The sequence below is a fragment of the Zalophus californianus genome, chromosome 6, assembly GCF_009762305.2.
Source record: "Zalophus californianus isolate mZalCal1 chromosome 6, mZalCal1.pri.v2, whole genome shotgun sequence".
Taxonomy (NCBI): Eukaryota; Metazoa; Chordata; class Mammalia; order Carnivora; family Otariidae; genus Zalophus; species Zalophus californianus.
In genome coordinates, this window is record NC_045600.1 from 99,241,303 (window position 1) to 99,259,519 (window position 18,217).

An 18,217-nucleotide genomic window follows, 5' to 3' on the forward strand; every position below is an offset into this window, starting at 1 on the left:
CTACCCAGCTCCAACTCCTCAATTATTTTTAAGCAGATCCTAAATGCTGTATTATTTCATTTTTAAGTATTTCAATTTGCATCTCTAGTAGGGCTCCTTGTAAAAATGTAACCACAACACCATTATCACACCTAAAAATAACCGTAAAACTCCTCAAAGTCGTCAAAAATATCCAGTTATTTCCAGATTTCCCCAATGGTCTCATTTTTTTTTACGTTTATTCAAATCAAGATCCAAAAAAGCCCATAAATTATATTGGTAGATATATGTCTTCAGTCTCTTTTAATCCATCTTTTTTTTCCTTGCAATTCAGTTATTGAACAAATAGGGTTATTGGTCCTATAGTCTTCCAGAGTCTGGATTTTGCTGATTGAATTTCTTGTGGTATCAATTAACATGTTCCTTTCTTTTCTGTATTTCTAGTAAAGAGGTGAACAGTTATGGAGCTCAATCAGCATCAGATTCGACTTTTGGTCGAATCTGCTTCATAAGTGGTATATGTATTTCCGTTAAGAGGCACAAAATGTTTGCTCTCTCTGTGGGGTTAGCAGTTACTGGTGATCATTGCCTAGATCCATTAATCATTGTGAGGTAAAACGGTGATATCCTACCCTTCCTCTTTAACTTCTTAGCTGGGTATATTTAAGAGCATATTCCAAAGGTAACTATGATTTTGTACACTCTTAAACATAACATGAGCTTCAATTTCTTGCAGATGTTATCCTTATTGATGCTAAAATTATCTCAGCTTTGGCCAGTGGGAACTTCTTTAAGGTGCCTCCTGAATCTTTTCTGACAAATTTCTAATGGCTATTTGCTTTCTGGTATGACAGAGTGGTTTTTAGGCTCTTCTTGTACATTTCTTTCTCTAGACCTGGAATAAGTCATTCATCAAGGAAGTCCCGTTTCTTTGAAGAAAATGGCAGAGACCACAAATGGGGCACTATGTTTGACCTTCACTTGAATTATGTTCAAAGCTAATAAAGTCAATCAAGCAGGAGTTTTCTACTGTTTCTAATAAATTCATGTAGCTGCATATATGTGAATTTTTAAGCATGGGGCTCTCAGATTTAAAAAAAAAAAATTATATAATATGCTGAGGTGCCTGGCTGGCTCAGTAAAGCATGAAACTCTTGATCTTGGAGCCCCATGTTGGCTATAGAGATTATTTTGAAAAAAGCATATAATATGCTAATGGTGGAAGTACTCTTATATGATAATGGTAGGAATATAACTTGGTACCATCTCTCTGAAAGACAATATCATAATTTTTATCCATGACCTCTAAAAAACCTTTAGCCCAACAATTCCACTTTTAGGTATTTATTTTATTAGGCTTAGGCATTTTCCTTGAAGGGCTGTTTAAAATAATAAATGATCTAAAAACCTAAATAGGCAAACAAGAGGGAACTGGTTAATTTTAAGAATGTACAGTAAGTACATCCACAGAATAAATCATTAGAATTAAACATTTATAGTCATTAAAATGATGTAGATACTCTATCAGTGTATTGTTAAATAAGAAGGGTGGGTACAGAAGTGTTCATAACATGCCTTTAACCACATGCATAGAAAGAAGTCTTGTAAGCTATATCCCCCAATCTGAACATTCTCATTTTCTACTGCTGGCTTAGGACTTGGCTTCCCTGGGCCTGACAAGTCAGATACTACTTCACCTGCTTTCCAGTTTCAAAAATTGTGTTCTTGTTGTCTTTGCTTCAGTATTCCTTATCCTTGCCGGATTATGCTCTTTTCTTTCCCCAGTCACTGTGGCTTTAGTGGAGATTTTAGGAAAGAGCGGAGGCTATAAATATTTTATTCAACCCTCCATTTTACCTAGCATCCCACTGCTTTTTATGGGAGAGAACACACACTCTGAAGAGCTTATCAATTATAAAATATATGAATTTCTACTGAAAATAGTGCACACATGTGTATCTCTTAAACATACAAATAATATCGCAATATAGCACACAAGGGCTCATTTTGTATCCTAATAATATGAAGGGCTGGATACAGAAACAATCATGGAAAAACTAAACTGGTAATAAATGGAAAAATAATTAAATAGGAGTTGTTTTTAATCAAGAACATAAAATCAGAAATGTCGAAACTGAAGCTGAGCTCTGTGGGGCAAACTGACCATATTTATTACTTAGAAGTCAAACTGTTTTTCAAGAAACTACAATTTATTGCAAATTTAGACTTCTTTAAAGATGAATTGTCCCTGGCAGCTGCTTTAAAACCATATGCAACTTGCTCTCCAGTTTGGGGAGACACTGACCTTTTAATTCTGGATAATGAACATCATCTCCTCTTATACCCCTGAAGAAGGGCTGTCCAGTTTTGTAATGCATTTACTACACCGACCCTCTTAACACTTTCCATTAGAAATACTTAACAAGAAATTAAAAGCCTTTTCAAGCCCAAGCACCCACAACTGCACAGCTGCCAAGGACACGAATCCCATCTTGGGAGAAATAATAATTATTCATCTTAAAATGTACCAGCCACACGGAGAGAAAAAGAGCTTAAAAGTAGTTTGCTCAGTTTGGAGAAATCTTCAGTTTTCACTAGCCTGTGAATATGATAAAAACTAAGTACCCAAAGCACAAAGTGCTGAAGACTCCTCAGAAAATAAGACTGACCAGATAAAGTCATCTTTCCCTTTAAAAAGTCCTTCCCCAAACAGTATGATCTTTCCTGAAGCTACAGGGAACACCAAGTCCAAAAATCATAACAGTTTATTTTATTGATTTTGTTTTGTGAATTGTTGCTGGAATTTAGAAAACTCAGGGGGAAAAACATTCTAAACAAATTTAAGTATTCAACGGTAAGTAAAAACAACAAATTTGCAATCATCTGAATTAATTAGTATTAATGGCTTCACAAACAAAATTAAACATGATATATACTTTGATGTTTATAAATCAAAGTAATTAAAAAGTATCGCATATTTACTCATTTAACAAATACTATTTATTTATAGCTGGTCTTGATTTAAAAAAAAGAATTTGGGGCAGATTATTCTGTGCAGGTCACCAGTCTGGGCTTATAACTCTTTTTCTAGTTAAGACTGAAATGTCGGTTCTCTCCTTATTTGCTATGAATTTGATAAAACAGGAAATGTGGCTCCGAATTTTAAAACATACTACTACAATAGACTTTTAAAATAAATGAGGTACTTAGTATTCAAAACTTTGCAAAATATATGTAAGACCACAGTTTCCAAAATGACTCTGCTCATCTACCAAGACGAAGTCTTTTAAACATTTTGAATATTGATTAGAAGTAGTGTAAAGCAGTTGAGATCAGATGAATGTTTTTTTTAAATGATCATTGTATGTAGATACAGAGATATCTAATCATACATTTTTTTCATAGACTCCTAACCTGGAATAAAACTATCTGTATGTGTGTGGAGTCAATCCTCTCTCTGCTTAATCATCTCTCAGTTAGTAAGGAAAAGCTGCCTTGCGGGAAGCTCCTTTTGATACTTCTCAGAGTTCAAAGAGTATGGAACCTTCAAGTTGATTTCATCAAGTCTATTTATTAATGCATTTCAAGTTTCAAAAAACCTTACATCTTTGCACAATACTTTATTTTTTGCAATTTTTAGTAAAAATTTCCAAAGTGAACAAAAAGATACTGTATAAAACACAGTGGACATTAAACTGACAGTAGTATTAGATCTCATTTGTCTTGATCCTTTTGTTTTTACCACATTTTGATTTGCAGTGGAAAGAGTTCAGTGCACGTATCTCTTGTCAGAAAACATTTAACTTAGACTCAAAATAAAATAGGGCAGTGGGTACCTGCCAAAACCCTACCACAGGATAACATTACAAGCAAAAAATGTACATGTTCCAAAGTCTACCACACTCAAGAAGTTACTAAGAACTCTTGCAGAATAAAAGTCACCATTTTAGAAATGCAAACCCACTTCCAACCTTTGCACAGTCCAAAAACAAAGGCATTTAAATGATTTAAAAGCAATTACATACATATCTACCTACTTGTTGGTTTAGAATTATTTATAGTCTATCTGGGGTTTCATGTACAAAATTTGTCTCTAAATCATGTACAAAAAGCTGTATTTTGAAAAAAGTCACCACATACTGTACAAGTTTACAAGGAAGAGATCCCATTATTTTCTCTAGCATTTTTGGCCTTGCTGGCTTGCGTCACATTATGAGAATGATTGTGTAAACCTTATACTCTTAAGAAACAAAAAGGAAAAAAAAAAGCCAAAACACAAATCTTTTCAACGTTCTCTAAATTTGCCTCCTATGTGAAGCCAGAAAAATCATAGCTGTTTACTTCTAATTTAAGTGATGTAGTTGGAAAACAGAAGCAATAAATATGTCACAAGCTTAAAACTTTGTTGTAATGCCCCCTTCCATTCCTGCATAGCAATAAGCCTGTTACTACATTAAATGCTTTTGCTTTCTTTCTTTAAAAAGCCAGTTATTTACATCTGTTTAAAAAATAAATTTGGAATGGGACATTGTGCTGTTTCACCTTCACTGTTGTTAAAATATTTTAAGGAAAAAAATGTCAGAAGGCCTATCTACAATTTTAACTACTAGTTGAACAAATCACCCTTCTTTAGTGGTTACCAATGATCAGTGATAGTATGCTGAAAAAACTGTTCTAATATTTTGATAAAATAAAAGACACAGCTTTTTCCTTTCCATATCAGAGAAAACCAAAAACACAATTAGCATACTTTAGATATATGGAAAACACAAATAACAGGCTACAAATAAAAAAAAATCATTTCATTGACATAATTTCTACCAAAGCGTGATTAAAATTTCAAAACCGGAATTGAATTAGAAAGTTTAAAATAAGCAGAAATCAGACATTTACGTAAGAACGGACTCTGAAGTAGTATGCTGCGCACATCCAGTTTGCACACTTAACTGTGTCCTTCAACGTAGTCACTCCTATGCTCTTAGCAGCCATGGGGTGAAGACAAGAGGAGTATCAGAACCAACTCCATCATTATAAAAAGGTAAATTGAGTCTCACTTCAAAACTGCCTGTGTAAAGCATTACAGAATCCTGGACCACTGAATACCACCATTCTCTGTTATCCTGAGTATGTCAATTAAACAGTAATTTTTCATTAAGAGCGGAAAAATTTTATAATACAAAGAAACATCCATATTGCAATTTCTGTTTACAATTGCACACAGAAGTACAGTGTACGTAGGAAATACATGTCTGCATATAACAAGGTATGTACATTGGCAAGTGATGTCTCCAATGTTGAGGTGGTCGAGCCTCCTAGCCTTGATTGGCAGTTGAAAAAAATATATATATATTTCAATTTGTGATAAAAGTTTATCGAGAGCCAAGTTTGCCTGCAAGTGAAGAAAATGCAGCAACGAAGAACAGGGAACACGGGGCACATAATAATATTCTAAGACTTTGTGCCATTAGGTTAAAAATAGCTGTCCATAAGAAAATTGGGTTCCTTTTCCACCCCCCACCCCCAAATTGGAATTTTCAGGCTTTAAAATTTAAGTAATTCCACCTGGTCTGAGGACATGATCTCTTGCCATTTTTTCTCCGACTGTTATTTGTGAGGGTTTAGTTTGGGGATGATGATTTAATAGGTGTCTCTTTGGAGTGAAGTTTTCCCATTGTAGGCACTAGGAAGAACCAAGGCAAAAGCTGCAGTTAACGTCTCATGTGTCCCATTTGATAACTCTCCCGGGGCCTCTGACGCTGGGGTTGCTGAATGGGCTGTGGGGGTCTCCTCCTCTTTAAAGTGCCTGCGAATCACAAACAAAAGTAAAACAGATTTACTGGGTGCTTAATCTTAAAAAACAAAGCTGCCAATTCAATAAGAAAGGTTCTAGATCAGCACTATCCAACAGAAATACAAGCTGTAAATGTAATTTTAAATTTTCTGGTAGCCATAATGAAAAAAGTCAAAAAGATAGGCAAAATAATGTTAATAACTTTATTTCACTTAATCCAATATAGGCAAAATATTATCACTTCAAGAGGTAATCAATACAAAAAAGTATTAATGAACTATTTCATTCTTTTTTGTACACCAAGTCTTCCCAGTCTGGTATGTATTTTATATTTACAACACGTCTCAATGTAAACTAGCCACATTTCAAGTGCTCAACAGACATAACTATTAGATTAATATGAATTCTGAGGACAGAATCCATGAGGAATAAATTACGGAGTCTTTGAGCAAATGACTTAACTTCTCTGAAACTCAGATGCCTAGTCTGTAAAACAGGGATAATGAACTCCTACAGTCTTGTCTATATAATCTGTGAGGGTTATATGACAATTCATGTAAAAGTGCTTTTGGGAAGGGTTCAATGATAGCTAGAGTTTGTCTTTTTTTTTTTTTTTTAAGTTTTTAAAGGTGGAATTTGCTTAAAGTAAAATCAAGTAAAAAAAATTGTTATACTGCATGAGATCATAATTGCTAACATAGCTAATGAGTGTCATGTGGCCCTTAGAAATCCCTAAGAAATTAATATAAGTTTGACAGTGCTAACACTGTCAATTTACAAAAAGCAGTGACATCAAAATCAAATTTCCTCTGATTCCAACCAAGATGCTGTCCCAAGCATGACTACTGAGCTCTCCTGCCCCAAGATAGGTAAATTCAGGGGAGCAGCTGAGGGAAAAGTTGTAAGAAACCCCTAGTTTTAAACTACGCTGTTTAGGGTAGCAGACCTGGCCTGAGGCAAGAGGCTTCATGAGAAGTCTGGGGGAGGCAGGAGAGGGACAGCGGTCCATTCAGCTCTCGTTCTCTGCCACTGTTACGGCACCATGTCTGCCCCACATCTAGAGTGAAGAGTTCTGGGGCGGGTGTTCTGAGGGCAGCACAGAAGCCACAAATAGCTTGGGGAAGGGCGAGGGACAAACAGATGGGAACTAAATAATTTAGTGTAGTTGCTTCCTAACCCTTTTCTTCTCCAAATCCCTGGAGCTAATCTAAAGAAAGCCTCCTCCCAATGCTGTGTCTCCGTGAGAGGTCAAGGGTGGAGACCAAAGCTCAGGAGTTGTTTTCAGAGATGGAGAGTAAAACTATAGTTCCTTGGTGACTGAAGCCTCTATCCTAAGCCCTTTCCACAGACTGTCATCTCTATTTCCCCACAAGCATCACCCCTAGGGAAAATGAATTTATGTACCAGAAAATATTTCAAGAGCACAAACATTAGAAACAAAAGAATCTAGCTATTAGAATAGAAAAATCAATCATTTAGAAGTAGCCTAACATAATAAAAACAAAAAAGGGAAGATTTTAGAATATGAAAAATAAGAAAAAACAGGTATCAAGCAAAAATAAAATTGTCTAAGTCTAAATATTTTTAGTGAGTCAAGACAGATTAGCATTAAATTAGCCATTAGATTGGATTGATTAAAAAAGAAATACTTAAAAATCAACTAAATAATTCATCCACTAATCTCATCCTCAAAGAGAAAGTACTATATAATTTGTTACTAAAGACTTAACATTCAATTCTACCTGCTGAACAGTTCCGAGTTATAAAAATACATACCTTGCTCAAACTATCTTACCTGGAAGAGGTTTAGGAGGAGGCAGCTTTGGATTACTACTTGGAGTATGAACACTGCATATCTTAATAAATCCAGCCATTAGCATGATCAGGGCAATTCCCATAAGCAATACTGCCCACCAATAAACCTAGAAATAAACAGGTTTTTCTACTGAAAGAACTGTAAAATATTTTAGAATATTTTATATTACATAAAATATATATAATACATTTTAATTTTTGAAGAACATTTGCTCTTTGGGAAGTGTACAGATACCAAATATAAGATTAATTTCTTTAAATATGAGAAGCATAAAGGGGGAAAAAGTTGCCCATAATTTCACACCCTAGATGAAACCACTCAATCTTACTTTCCTTTCAGTCTCTTTTCTAGAAACAGCTATGTTGGTCATACACACAGATAAACTCACATGCAAAACTAGGGTCCATCCTGCATATAGTTTACATTGTGTTTCCCAATGTTATTAAGTACTTTCTGGTTTGAATATTTCCCTCTTTTTTTTTTCCTATTACTCTTAATAAACTATGTCTGTTTGCTTTCACATTCTTTAATGACTTAGAGGGTATATTACTTGCTTTAAATTTTACTTCTAGGGGCCCCAGGGTAGCTCAATCAGTTGAGCGTCTGCCTTCAGCTTGGGTCATGATCCTGGGGTCCTGGGGTCAAGCCCAACATCAGGCTCCCTACTCAGTGGGGAGTCTCCTTCTCCCACTCCCTCTGCTGCTCCCCCTGCTTGTGCATGCGCGCTCTCTCTCTCTCTCTGTCAAAATAAATAAAAATCTTTAAATAAATTCTACTTCTAGATAAATTTTTAAAATAATCTCGAACTAAATATTTTTTCTAATCAAAGTTAATATCGAAATTCTATCTTTTTTGAGCCCCTCCCTTTTCCTGTTATTCTATTTCATTTGGAATTTAAGCCCCAGACTACTGTTAGGAAATTATTTTTATATGATATATATTAGTTATATTTTATATATTATCATTACATACAATATATAAAACATTACATATTTATATCATGTCTATTATATATTCATTTATATTCATATATATTCATATTCATATTTTTAATATGAAAAGTGGAAGGCTATATATATTCTACAAAGTTTACCCAGTCTAAGAAGGAACTAAAAATTTCACTTCTAACTTAAATCATATTAAACAAATCAATAAGCCAAACAGACAAAAAAAAAAACTTCAAAAATTACTGGCATAATCTTATTTATAGAAAAATTATGGTTTCTATTCTTAAATTCTAAGTCTATTTTGCGATTCAAAATATTTAAACTTTAAGACAGTAAGTACTAATAAACATACAAAATGCAAAACTATCTTGAATGATGTTTACTATACCTTTTATTAAAAGGTTATTTTATAACCTTCACATTGGCTTAACAGGGATATATATAGTTATTGCTAATTATTGCCCAAGAAATTCCCATTTAAGATTTTTTATGATAAGGGGTCTTGTAACAATAGCCTACTACTTCTATCCTGCTTTCTTTATCAGCAGGGCATCATAATTAAAGTAATAAAAACTAAAATAAAAATACATGTTGCGGAAAATACCCCAAGCCACTTACTTCATGTGTGCATAAAGCCTTTCATATACATACATATTTTTAAGTTTTATTTAAACTTTATTAAACTTTATTTAATTTAAACTTTATTAAAACTTCTTTTAAAAGAATCTCAAACTTACAGAAAAGCTGCTAGTACAAAGAACTTTTTAAAATCTGGAACTATCTGAGAGTAAAGTGCTAGCTAGCATAATGCCCTGTTATACCTAAACATTTTAGCATATAGTTTCTACAACATAAGGGGTTTTCTAGATAACCACAACACAGTTATCAAAATCAGTAAATGAGCACTGATAAATTACTACCATTTAATCCTCATACCCTAATGAAGTTTTGCCATTTGTCCCAATACCATCCAATCAGAATTATGTGGTGCATTTAGCTGCTGTGTTTCTTCAGTCTCCTACAATCTGGAAAAGGTCCAGTCTTTCCTTGGCTTAAATATAACCTTGACACTTTGGGAGATTATAGGCCAGTTACTTAGTATTGGAATGTCCCTCAATTTGGGTTTCTTGGATGTGACCCTATGAGTAGACTCCGGTCATATATCTTTAGTAAGAAGACCACAGAAGTGATGCTGCATTGTTCTCATTGCATCCTATCAGGTGACACATGTTTTTGATCTTGTTATTGATGTGTTAACTTGATCACTTGATTAAGGTGTTATATGCCAAACTTCACCATAAGGATACTCTTCTCTTTTTGTAGTCAATGAGTATTTTGTAGGGACATAACTTGAAGCTATGTAGATATCCCGTTCTTCATCAAACTTTCAATTTATTCATTTCATTCATTATTAATCCCTCACGGTTTCCTATTTTATTCAGTGGGTTATAATCTGTTACTATCGTAGTGTGGCTTTTGAACACGTCCCTACCAGTCTTTGAACACTTCGCTTTCTGGCACAATTAGTTCTAGGTTTATCTTGTTCTTTCCCTGCCCCAGCCCTGGAATCAGCCATTTCTCCAAGGAGCCCTGGTTCCCTTTAGAACTGCCCCTCCTATGTAGACACCCTCCTCCTCCTAACACCTGTACTCGGATATCCCAAGCCAGTTGGCCCTCCACAAGGTGCCCTTCTCACCCTGCTTGGGCTTTAACAACACCTCATATTCGTCTTCTTCCCCATTCCCTACCCTCCCTACTCTGCTCAGGCTCTAACACCCTGCTCTGTGCCACGACAGCTCCCCCCACCTGGCACGGATGGCCTACCTTACTTGGCCACACCGAATGGCTTTAGGAATATACTGTTCAGGAAGGGAGAAGGTAAGATATAATGCAATTCAGCCTAATTACTGAAAGATTTGACTTTTCCAAAGCTAACAAATCTCAATTTTTATGTGAAATCTATTTTTAAATGCTGGTACCTCACTCAAAATTTCTAAAAATAATGCACAGACCATACAAGACCTGTTTACAGAGCTGAATCTTGCTTGGAAACCACAAGTCTACAATCTACTTTTCAGAGGCCACTTCTTGTATCTTACCGAGGATTGCCAGAGAATCTTCTAAAATTTTTTGTTTTCTTTTTTTTAAAGATTTTATTTATTTATCTGAGACAGAGAGAATGAGAGAGAGAACACGAGAGGAGAGAGGGTCAGAGGCAGAAGCAGACTCCCTGCTGAGCAGGGAGCCCGATGTGGGACTTGATCCTGGGACTCCAGGATCATGACCTGAGCCGAAGGCAGTCGCTTAACCAACTGAGCCATGAGCCACCCAGGTGCCCCCAAAATTTTCTTTTGTTTTCTACAGAAAATAATTTTCAGAGCATTGCTCTCCCTGGGAGTCTTTAGGATATTTCCTTTCCTTGTTACATAAACTTTCCATAGTCTATATGCACAGCTTCTGTCCTGTTCCTAGCATCCAGAGGCCTTTTAAATATGGCACTTAATGAAGTAGGACCTGCTTCTCCCTCCACTGTCTGCATTTTTGACACTCTGACCTAGTAAAATACATAAAGAACTAAAATCACCAGTTTGTAGTACTACAAGTGTTCTTCCTGCTCTATACCAGTGGTTCTCCTTAGCTGCACATTAGAATCACCTAGAAAGCTTTTAAAACTCAAGATACCCAGACCAAATCCCAGACCCAGATGGGGTGGCAGAGGGACTATGACATCAGTAATTTTATTAAAACTGCACGGGTTATTCCATTATGCAGCCAAGACTGAGAACCACGTTCTCAAACGTTTTCTATAAAGGGCCAACCAACAAATATTTTGGACTTGTCTCTGTTAAGCTACTCATTTCTGCCATTCTAGAACAAAACCCACCATAGATAACAGGCAAACAAATGAGTGTGACCATATTTTTTTTTCCCAAAAAAACATTATTTACAAAAACAGGAGCAGACTGGATTTGACCCTTGGGCTGTGGTCCCTCAACCCCTGTTCTATACCCACATACAGGACATTAGTTTGGAGCCTATACCTAAACGGATACCATCTAACACTAACTCTTCAGTTCTAAATCTCTATCCTAACTACCTGCCTGAGAATCTAGGGGGAAGCTGAGAATATATGATGACTGGCTGTAGAAGGAGAGTCCTATGACTGGGAAAATAGCTCAAATAGTCAGCACTCACATGATAAGAGGTATGGTTCCTATCACTGAGTAGATCTAAGAATTCTCTGATATGCTTATTAAAACACAGATTCTCAGGCCAAAACCCTACAAATTCCAATTCGGCTGTTCTGGTGGAGGGCCCAAGAAACTACATCTTAAACAAGCAAACCAATGATGAGGATGTAGATGAGCGCCTCTTACTCAGTGTAGATAGACATGCTGACACTGTGGTATGAAACCACTCAGGAAACACAGGAAATTTAGCATCCCTGGCCCTCATACATCAAATGCCGGTAGAGCCCTTCAGTTACTTTGATAACTACTGTACATTCTCAAATATCCTCTGGGAAGGAAGTATCACCTCCAATGTGATCCAATCCATAAGCACAAAGAATCAATGGTTTTCCTACTGTCAGGCTGATGTGCTAGCTACATCACATCTATTCCTAAAGTCCATTATATTCTCTAACACATTTCCTTCCTTCTAGTCTTCTCTGCTCAAAACCATCTTCCCCATGGTCATCAATGTTACAACTACCTAAAATACGGAACTGACTATGCCATTCCTCTATGTAAAACCCTTCTTTAAAAGCTTCTCCTTTTCTCCTTTCTCTAAAACCATTAAGCAGGAGAGAGGAAAAAATAAAACTTGAGCACAATAAAGTATGGCAAAGTACATATATGATTTCACTTTAAAAAAATATATGTGGGGGGGGGGGGGGGGGCCTGGTGGCACAGTTGGTTGGGCAACCAGCTCTTGGTTTCAGCTCAGGTCGTGGTCTCAGGGATGAGATCGAGCCCCATGTCGGATGTGTACTCAGCACAGGGTCTACTTGGGATTCTCTTTCCCTCTCCCTCTGCCCCTCCTGCTGGTGCTAAGATAAATAAATAGATTTAAATATAGATATACATATATATATATGCACATATATGTATATATGTATGTATACGTATATGTATATATATGGGCACTAATCGGTTGGGCATCCGACTCTTGGTTTCAGCTCAGGTCATGATCTCAGGATCATGAGATCGAGCCCCATGTTGGGCTCTGTGCTGGGTGTGGAGCCTGCTTAAGAGTCTCTCTCTCTTTCTCTCTCTCTCTCTCCCCGCCCCCCACCCACTCAGCTCTCTTTCTCTCTAAAAAATAAAGAAATAGATATATTCTTGTAATGGTATAGATAGTTCTGAAGAATATACCAAAAAAAATCATCTTGAGAAGACTGGGCTTCAGGGGAAAAAGGTGGCTTATTTTTCAATGCATTACTTTGTCATTTAAAAGAAAGGATAATTACATTTTCAAAAGGAAAAAAAGTAAAAACAAAAGTTTTTATTTAAAAAATTCATACGTATGTGACTTTTTAGATGCTCTCTATTCATAAAACATCCATCTGTACGCTCTATTTCTAGTCCTTAAGAATTTAGTTTTGGTATCACCCTCCTTAAAGAGGTATTCCCTAAATAGGTCTTCCCTAATTTCTATGAAAACACCAGGCAGAAATGAAAACAAGTTTCTCTGCACTAGTCTTCTCTAATCCAAACTGCACTACAAGCTCCCTGAGTTTATATCCTACAAACTCAGCACCTGTCTCACAAAAAAGTCTAGTTATTACAGGTGAATCACTATTCCAAATATCGACTTAATTTATAAACACGTCTAAACAGCTCATTTGTTATTTCTAGATTGCCCACATACAAATAGTGTGAAAAGGCTCTCACAACAGAAAGAGGATGTAAAAAATAGTGGTTTTGATATCTCTGATACTAGTTTTTTAGTACCTAAAAGTCTTAAATACAGATGCAAGTAGTCTGACAGTAAAAGAAGCACATAGGAGAGAAAGCCTAGATTTAGTAATGGTTTATAACTGTAGAAAACAAAAGTCAAAAGTTGAGGGTCCAGCTGAGATCGATAAACATTATAAAATATGGCACCCAGGTCCTTAAGAACTTCCAGTTCCTTTTAGCAGTGTTCTTGGACTTCCTCCAAATTTTCCCAGGTAACTACATATTGCAAAAGCCCACAGCTTGAGATGTTTCAGTGACAATGACAGCAGCTCTTCAGAGTTTAGTGTGTAGGGAAACAAAACATCACAGTGGTGAGAAGACTGCAAGAAAAACTAAACAAAACAATGGTGTATTTGAGAGTGTAGTAAATATGGCCACCATTGGTGGAGGGTATTTTCTAATGTTCCTTTTAAAAGAGAATTATCCTAGAATTGGTTAAATATGAAATTGCTTCTTTTCTCTTTTATACATATATAAAATCAGAGGAAAGAATACAAAGCAGGCTAACAAATGAAAAATAGGAGAAAAGATCACAATTGGTACACCCACTAGAATATGAAAGAAAGGAGAGCCATCATTTACTCAACAAACATTTAGTGAGTGTAAATTATGCGCCAACTCTTGCCTTTCACATATAAAAGGGTGTTAAGTCAAACTTGAGAGACAAAGAGAAGATAACCAAAAAGTTAAAACACAGCTTTGCAGTTACCAAGCACTAAACCAAGTCTGAGAAAATAATTCTACATAGCAAACAGAGAGATGTTACTCAACACAGTCATTTACATGGTCAAAAGAACACAAAGTAGGAAAAAAAAGTAAAATTATAAATTAAAAGGTCAAAATTTACCAGTCTAATTTATTATGTACTAATTACAATAGTTTTTTATTTAATAATCTAAATAAACAAAAGGGACCTACAGGATTATAAAATGATAAAACAGGTATCACCCAAAAGAAAACTGTGAGGGGGAAGGAGCAACACATATATTCAAGTCTCTCCAGACATAGGATAGTCTTTACTGTATTTAAACATCTCCATGGGACACCTGGGTGGCTCAGTCGTTTGAGCATCTGACTCTTTGATTTCAGCTCAGGTCATGATCTCGGGGTCCTGGGATGGAGCCCCGTGGCAGGCCCTGCACTCAGTGCTGAGTCTGCTTCTCTGCCTCTCTCTCCCTCTGCCCCTCTCCCCTCTTGTGCATGAGCACGAGCATAAGCACATGCACACTCTCTTTAAAATAAATAAAATCTTAAAAAAAAATCTCCAGAAAAACAACCATATAATCATTTTCAATGAATGTTTCAGTGTTTGACAACTCACTCTCAGCAAATGCACTCTAGACTTCCTGTGGCTCACAAAGCCTTTTTGGGCCCACAGCTCCTTGTGGTGATGCTGGTTTTGCCATCCTGCAGGGGCAGAAAAAGCTTCGCTTCTATCCTCCAGAACACACTGTTGTCTAGACTTTGACTAAATGTTCTTCCATACTGCAACACCCCCACGTGCCACCCCTCACACCAATCTGCCAAGCAGAAAGCAACTGGCTACTAATCTCTTAGTTACTTTAAGCGCAGCCTGGGCAAGCAGGATAAAATACCCCCGAGAGAAACGTGAAGATATTATAGCTTCAAAGTTAAGATAATATGTACAATTTTTATTCTATTCCATATAAATTATGACATTTAAGAAGTCTGCTTCATTCATCTAGCAAATATATACTGAATCCTTACCATATGCTAAGCCCTGTGACAATACTGCATCTTTGTTGTTCAAATTTCACAAGTGATAGCTATGTGGTCTAGTCTACTAGGCAATGCAGGTCCACACCCCACCCTCCATTTTAACATGTGAGGATGACAGAGTAGAAAATCTCTGTCATAAGCCTTTTTAAAAAGGAGTCATTACACTACAGAGACTAAAAAAATGGCTCCCAAACTTTAGCATGCACTATCACCTACTGACTAAGTGGCTCCAGGGTGAGGCCCGATAATTTGCATTTCTATCAAGTTCCCAGATGATGTTGATGCTGGTCAGGTGACAACACTTTGAGATCCAGGGCTCTAGATTAGGGGTTGGCAAACATTTCCTCTAAAAGGCTGGATAAATATTTTAGATTTGGGGGCCATACAGTCTCTGCTACAACTACTCAAAATACAAAAGCAGCCAAAGACAATATGTAGATAGATGGGTGTGGCCATGTTCCAATAAATCATTATTTATGGACACTGAAATTTCAATTTCATATAATTTTCAAAGGATTATTATTTCAGTAATATGATTTTTTTTATTTTTTTTCAACTACTTAAAAATGTGAAACCATTCTTAGTTTGTGAGCCATACAAATTAGGCAGTGGGCTAGATTTGGCTCATAAGCCATTTTGCCAATCCCTGGTTCTAGATGAATGGTTGGTTCTCAGTCCTGGCTCCCCACCAGAAATAGCTGAGGAGCTTTTAAAAGACCCAGATACGTAAGTGCCATCCCATGAGATTCTGAATTAATTAGTCTAAGCCCTAATTAATGAATAACCAGGAATAAGAATTACTGATATTAAAAAAAAAAATTACTGATCTTAACCAATATTCCCCCAAGTGACTTCTAAGGATATTTAGGGTTTAATAAGCCTTACATGAATGGAGGTTTCTGGGGTCAGGTAAGTTTGGAAAATGAAATTTAAGCCTTTTTTACTGCATGTATCCCACAATATTCTCATAAGTATCTAAGAGGGGACTATAGTATGCAATGTCTTCCAATGCATTTGACTACCTAATCCATGGATCTAGTGTTCTATGAAGTACTCAGAAAACACTGGCTTCAATCTTTCATAAAGAATAACATTAATAACTTAATACTTAGGTTCATAAAGTTACAACAAAATATGAGGAGAAATTAATTTAAAAATGAGAAATACAACTGATTCTTATCAAAATAATAATAAAAAAGAAAAACTCCTGGGCGCCTGGGTGGCTCAATTGGTTAAGCGACTGCCTTCAGCTCAGGTCATGATCCTGGAGTCCCGGGATCGAGTCCCACATCGGGCTCCCTGCTCAGCAGGGAGTCTGCTTCTCCCTCTGACCCTCTTCCCTCTCGTGCTCTCTATATCTCATTCTCTCTCTCTCAAATAATCTTAAAAAAAAAAAAAAAAAAAAAACTCCTAATAAATCTAAAATTAAAAAGAAAAAAGTCACAAAATAACAGGAAAGTATTTTTAAAAAGATGGAAGAGGGGCACCTGGGTGCCTCAGTCAGTTAAGTGCCCAGCTCTTGATTTCAGCTCAGGTCATGATCTCAGGGTTGAGACAGAGCCCCCTCCCACCGTCCCCCCCCCCCCCATCAGGCTTAGCACTAGGTGTGGAATCTGCTTGAGATTCTCTCTCTCCCTCTGCCCCTCCCCCCACTCATGCTCTGTCTCTTCTTCAAATACATAAATAAATCTTAAAAAGATGGAGAGGGCGCCTGGGTGGCTCAGTCGTTAAGTGTCTGCCTTCGGCTCAGGTCATAAGCCCCACATCAGGCTCCCTGCTCCGCGGGAAGCCTGCTTCTCCCTCTCCCACTCCCCCTGCTTGTGTTCCCTCTCTAGCTGTGTCTCTCTCTGTCAAATAAATAAATAGAATCTTTAAAAAAAAAAAAAAGATGGAGAAATACAATGATAAATTTGAAAAAAAAATCAAAGTCAAAGATGGTTTTCTACAATGTCAAATCTAATACAAAGGATATAGAAAATGTGAACACATCAGTAACTACGGAAAAAAGTAAAAAAGAATTACCAATGTCCTCAAAAACGTTTTGTAAAAAAAGGAGATAAGGATGCAGGGTCTCAAAAGATTTCTTGGTAATCGCTCTCAAACTTTTTAAGGACTACATGACTCCTTGATAAATCCAAAGGATGTTTTATCATTATCTCCTTGCCAGACACATTGTAAGCATTCAGCAAATACAGCAAACATATTTTTTTAAATACTATTAAAAATAACTTTTCCCAGGAAAAAAAAGTAAAAGTTTTCTCACATCATTTCCATGATACCAGCAGCAGTCAGTACCTCATGCCCTGAAAAGTATTAAACTGTTCAGGTTCTTCTTACTCTATGCGATCTGAGGAGAAAAGGTGCCAGGGTATGCTACAGAAAGGAGAAAAAAGCCTCTGGCCCCACTGGAAAGGAAAGTCAGTGAAACTAACCCTCCTCCCCTTCACAGCATCTTACACCACAGCATCCTAATAACCTAGCTTATTAACTAGAAGGACCCTTTCCTGACATGATGAAAAACCAAAGCATGAAGTAGTCATGTAACAAAATAAACTCTGCTATGCAAGTGAACTCTGCACAGAACACAAGAGAGACAAATAGCTTCTAAGAAACTGGATCTTTGTTATCTTACTGTTTGGCCTGAGAATGCCCACAAATGCAGTAACAGCCTAGTGGTACTCTCCAAGCATTATGGGCCATGCTGTCTGAAACAGTGGCATGTGAATGTCAACAGTCATATAAAATGAAAGCATTCTACACTCACTTAAGGCAAACTTGTATAAACCTAAAAGTGCCTGATTAATCAGTTTCAGAACACAAGAAAAGACTTCATATTGTTAATTCATTTTAAGAAGCATTTCACTAAATCTCCAAATCTAAGTACGAAAAAATGTTTTAAAAATACTTTTAGAGACATCTGGGTGGTTCAGTTAAGCATCCAACTCTTGATCTCAGGTCAAGTCTTGATCTCACTCAGGTCATG

At 36.5% G+C, this 18,217-nt stretch overlaps 1 protein-coding gene across 4 annotated transcripts in view; it reads right to left on the reverse strand.

Annotated features, from left to right (window-relative positions):
• Window positions 1-3,530: 3,530 nt before the first annotated feature.
• Window positions 3,531-18,217, reverse strand: part of ADAM10 (ADAM metallopeptidase domain 10) — a 134,618-nt gene continuing 119,931 nt past the window's right edge. For all 4 annotated transcript variants that reach the window (XM_027570122.2, XM_027570125.2, XM_027570126.2 and 1 more), the window contains 2 exons: window positions 7,566-7,692; window positions 3,531-5,782 (listed from right to left, as the gene is read on the reverse strand). In XM_027570122.2, coding sequence (XP_027425923.1) covers window positions 5,688-5,782; window positions 7,566-7,692 — 222 coding nt within the window. In that variant the 3' untranslated portion in view covers window positions 3,531-5,687. The remainder of the gene's footprint in view (window positions 5,783-7,565; window positions 7,693-18,217) is intronic.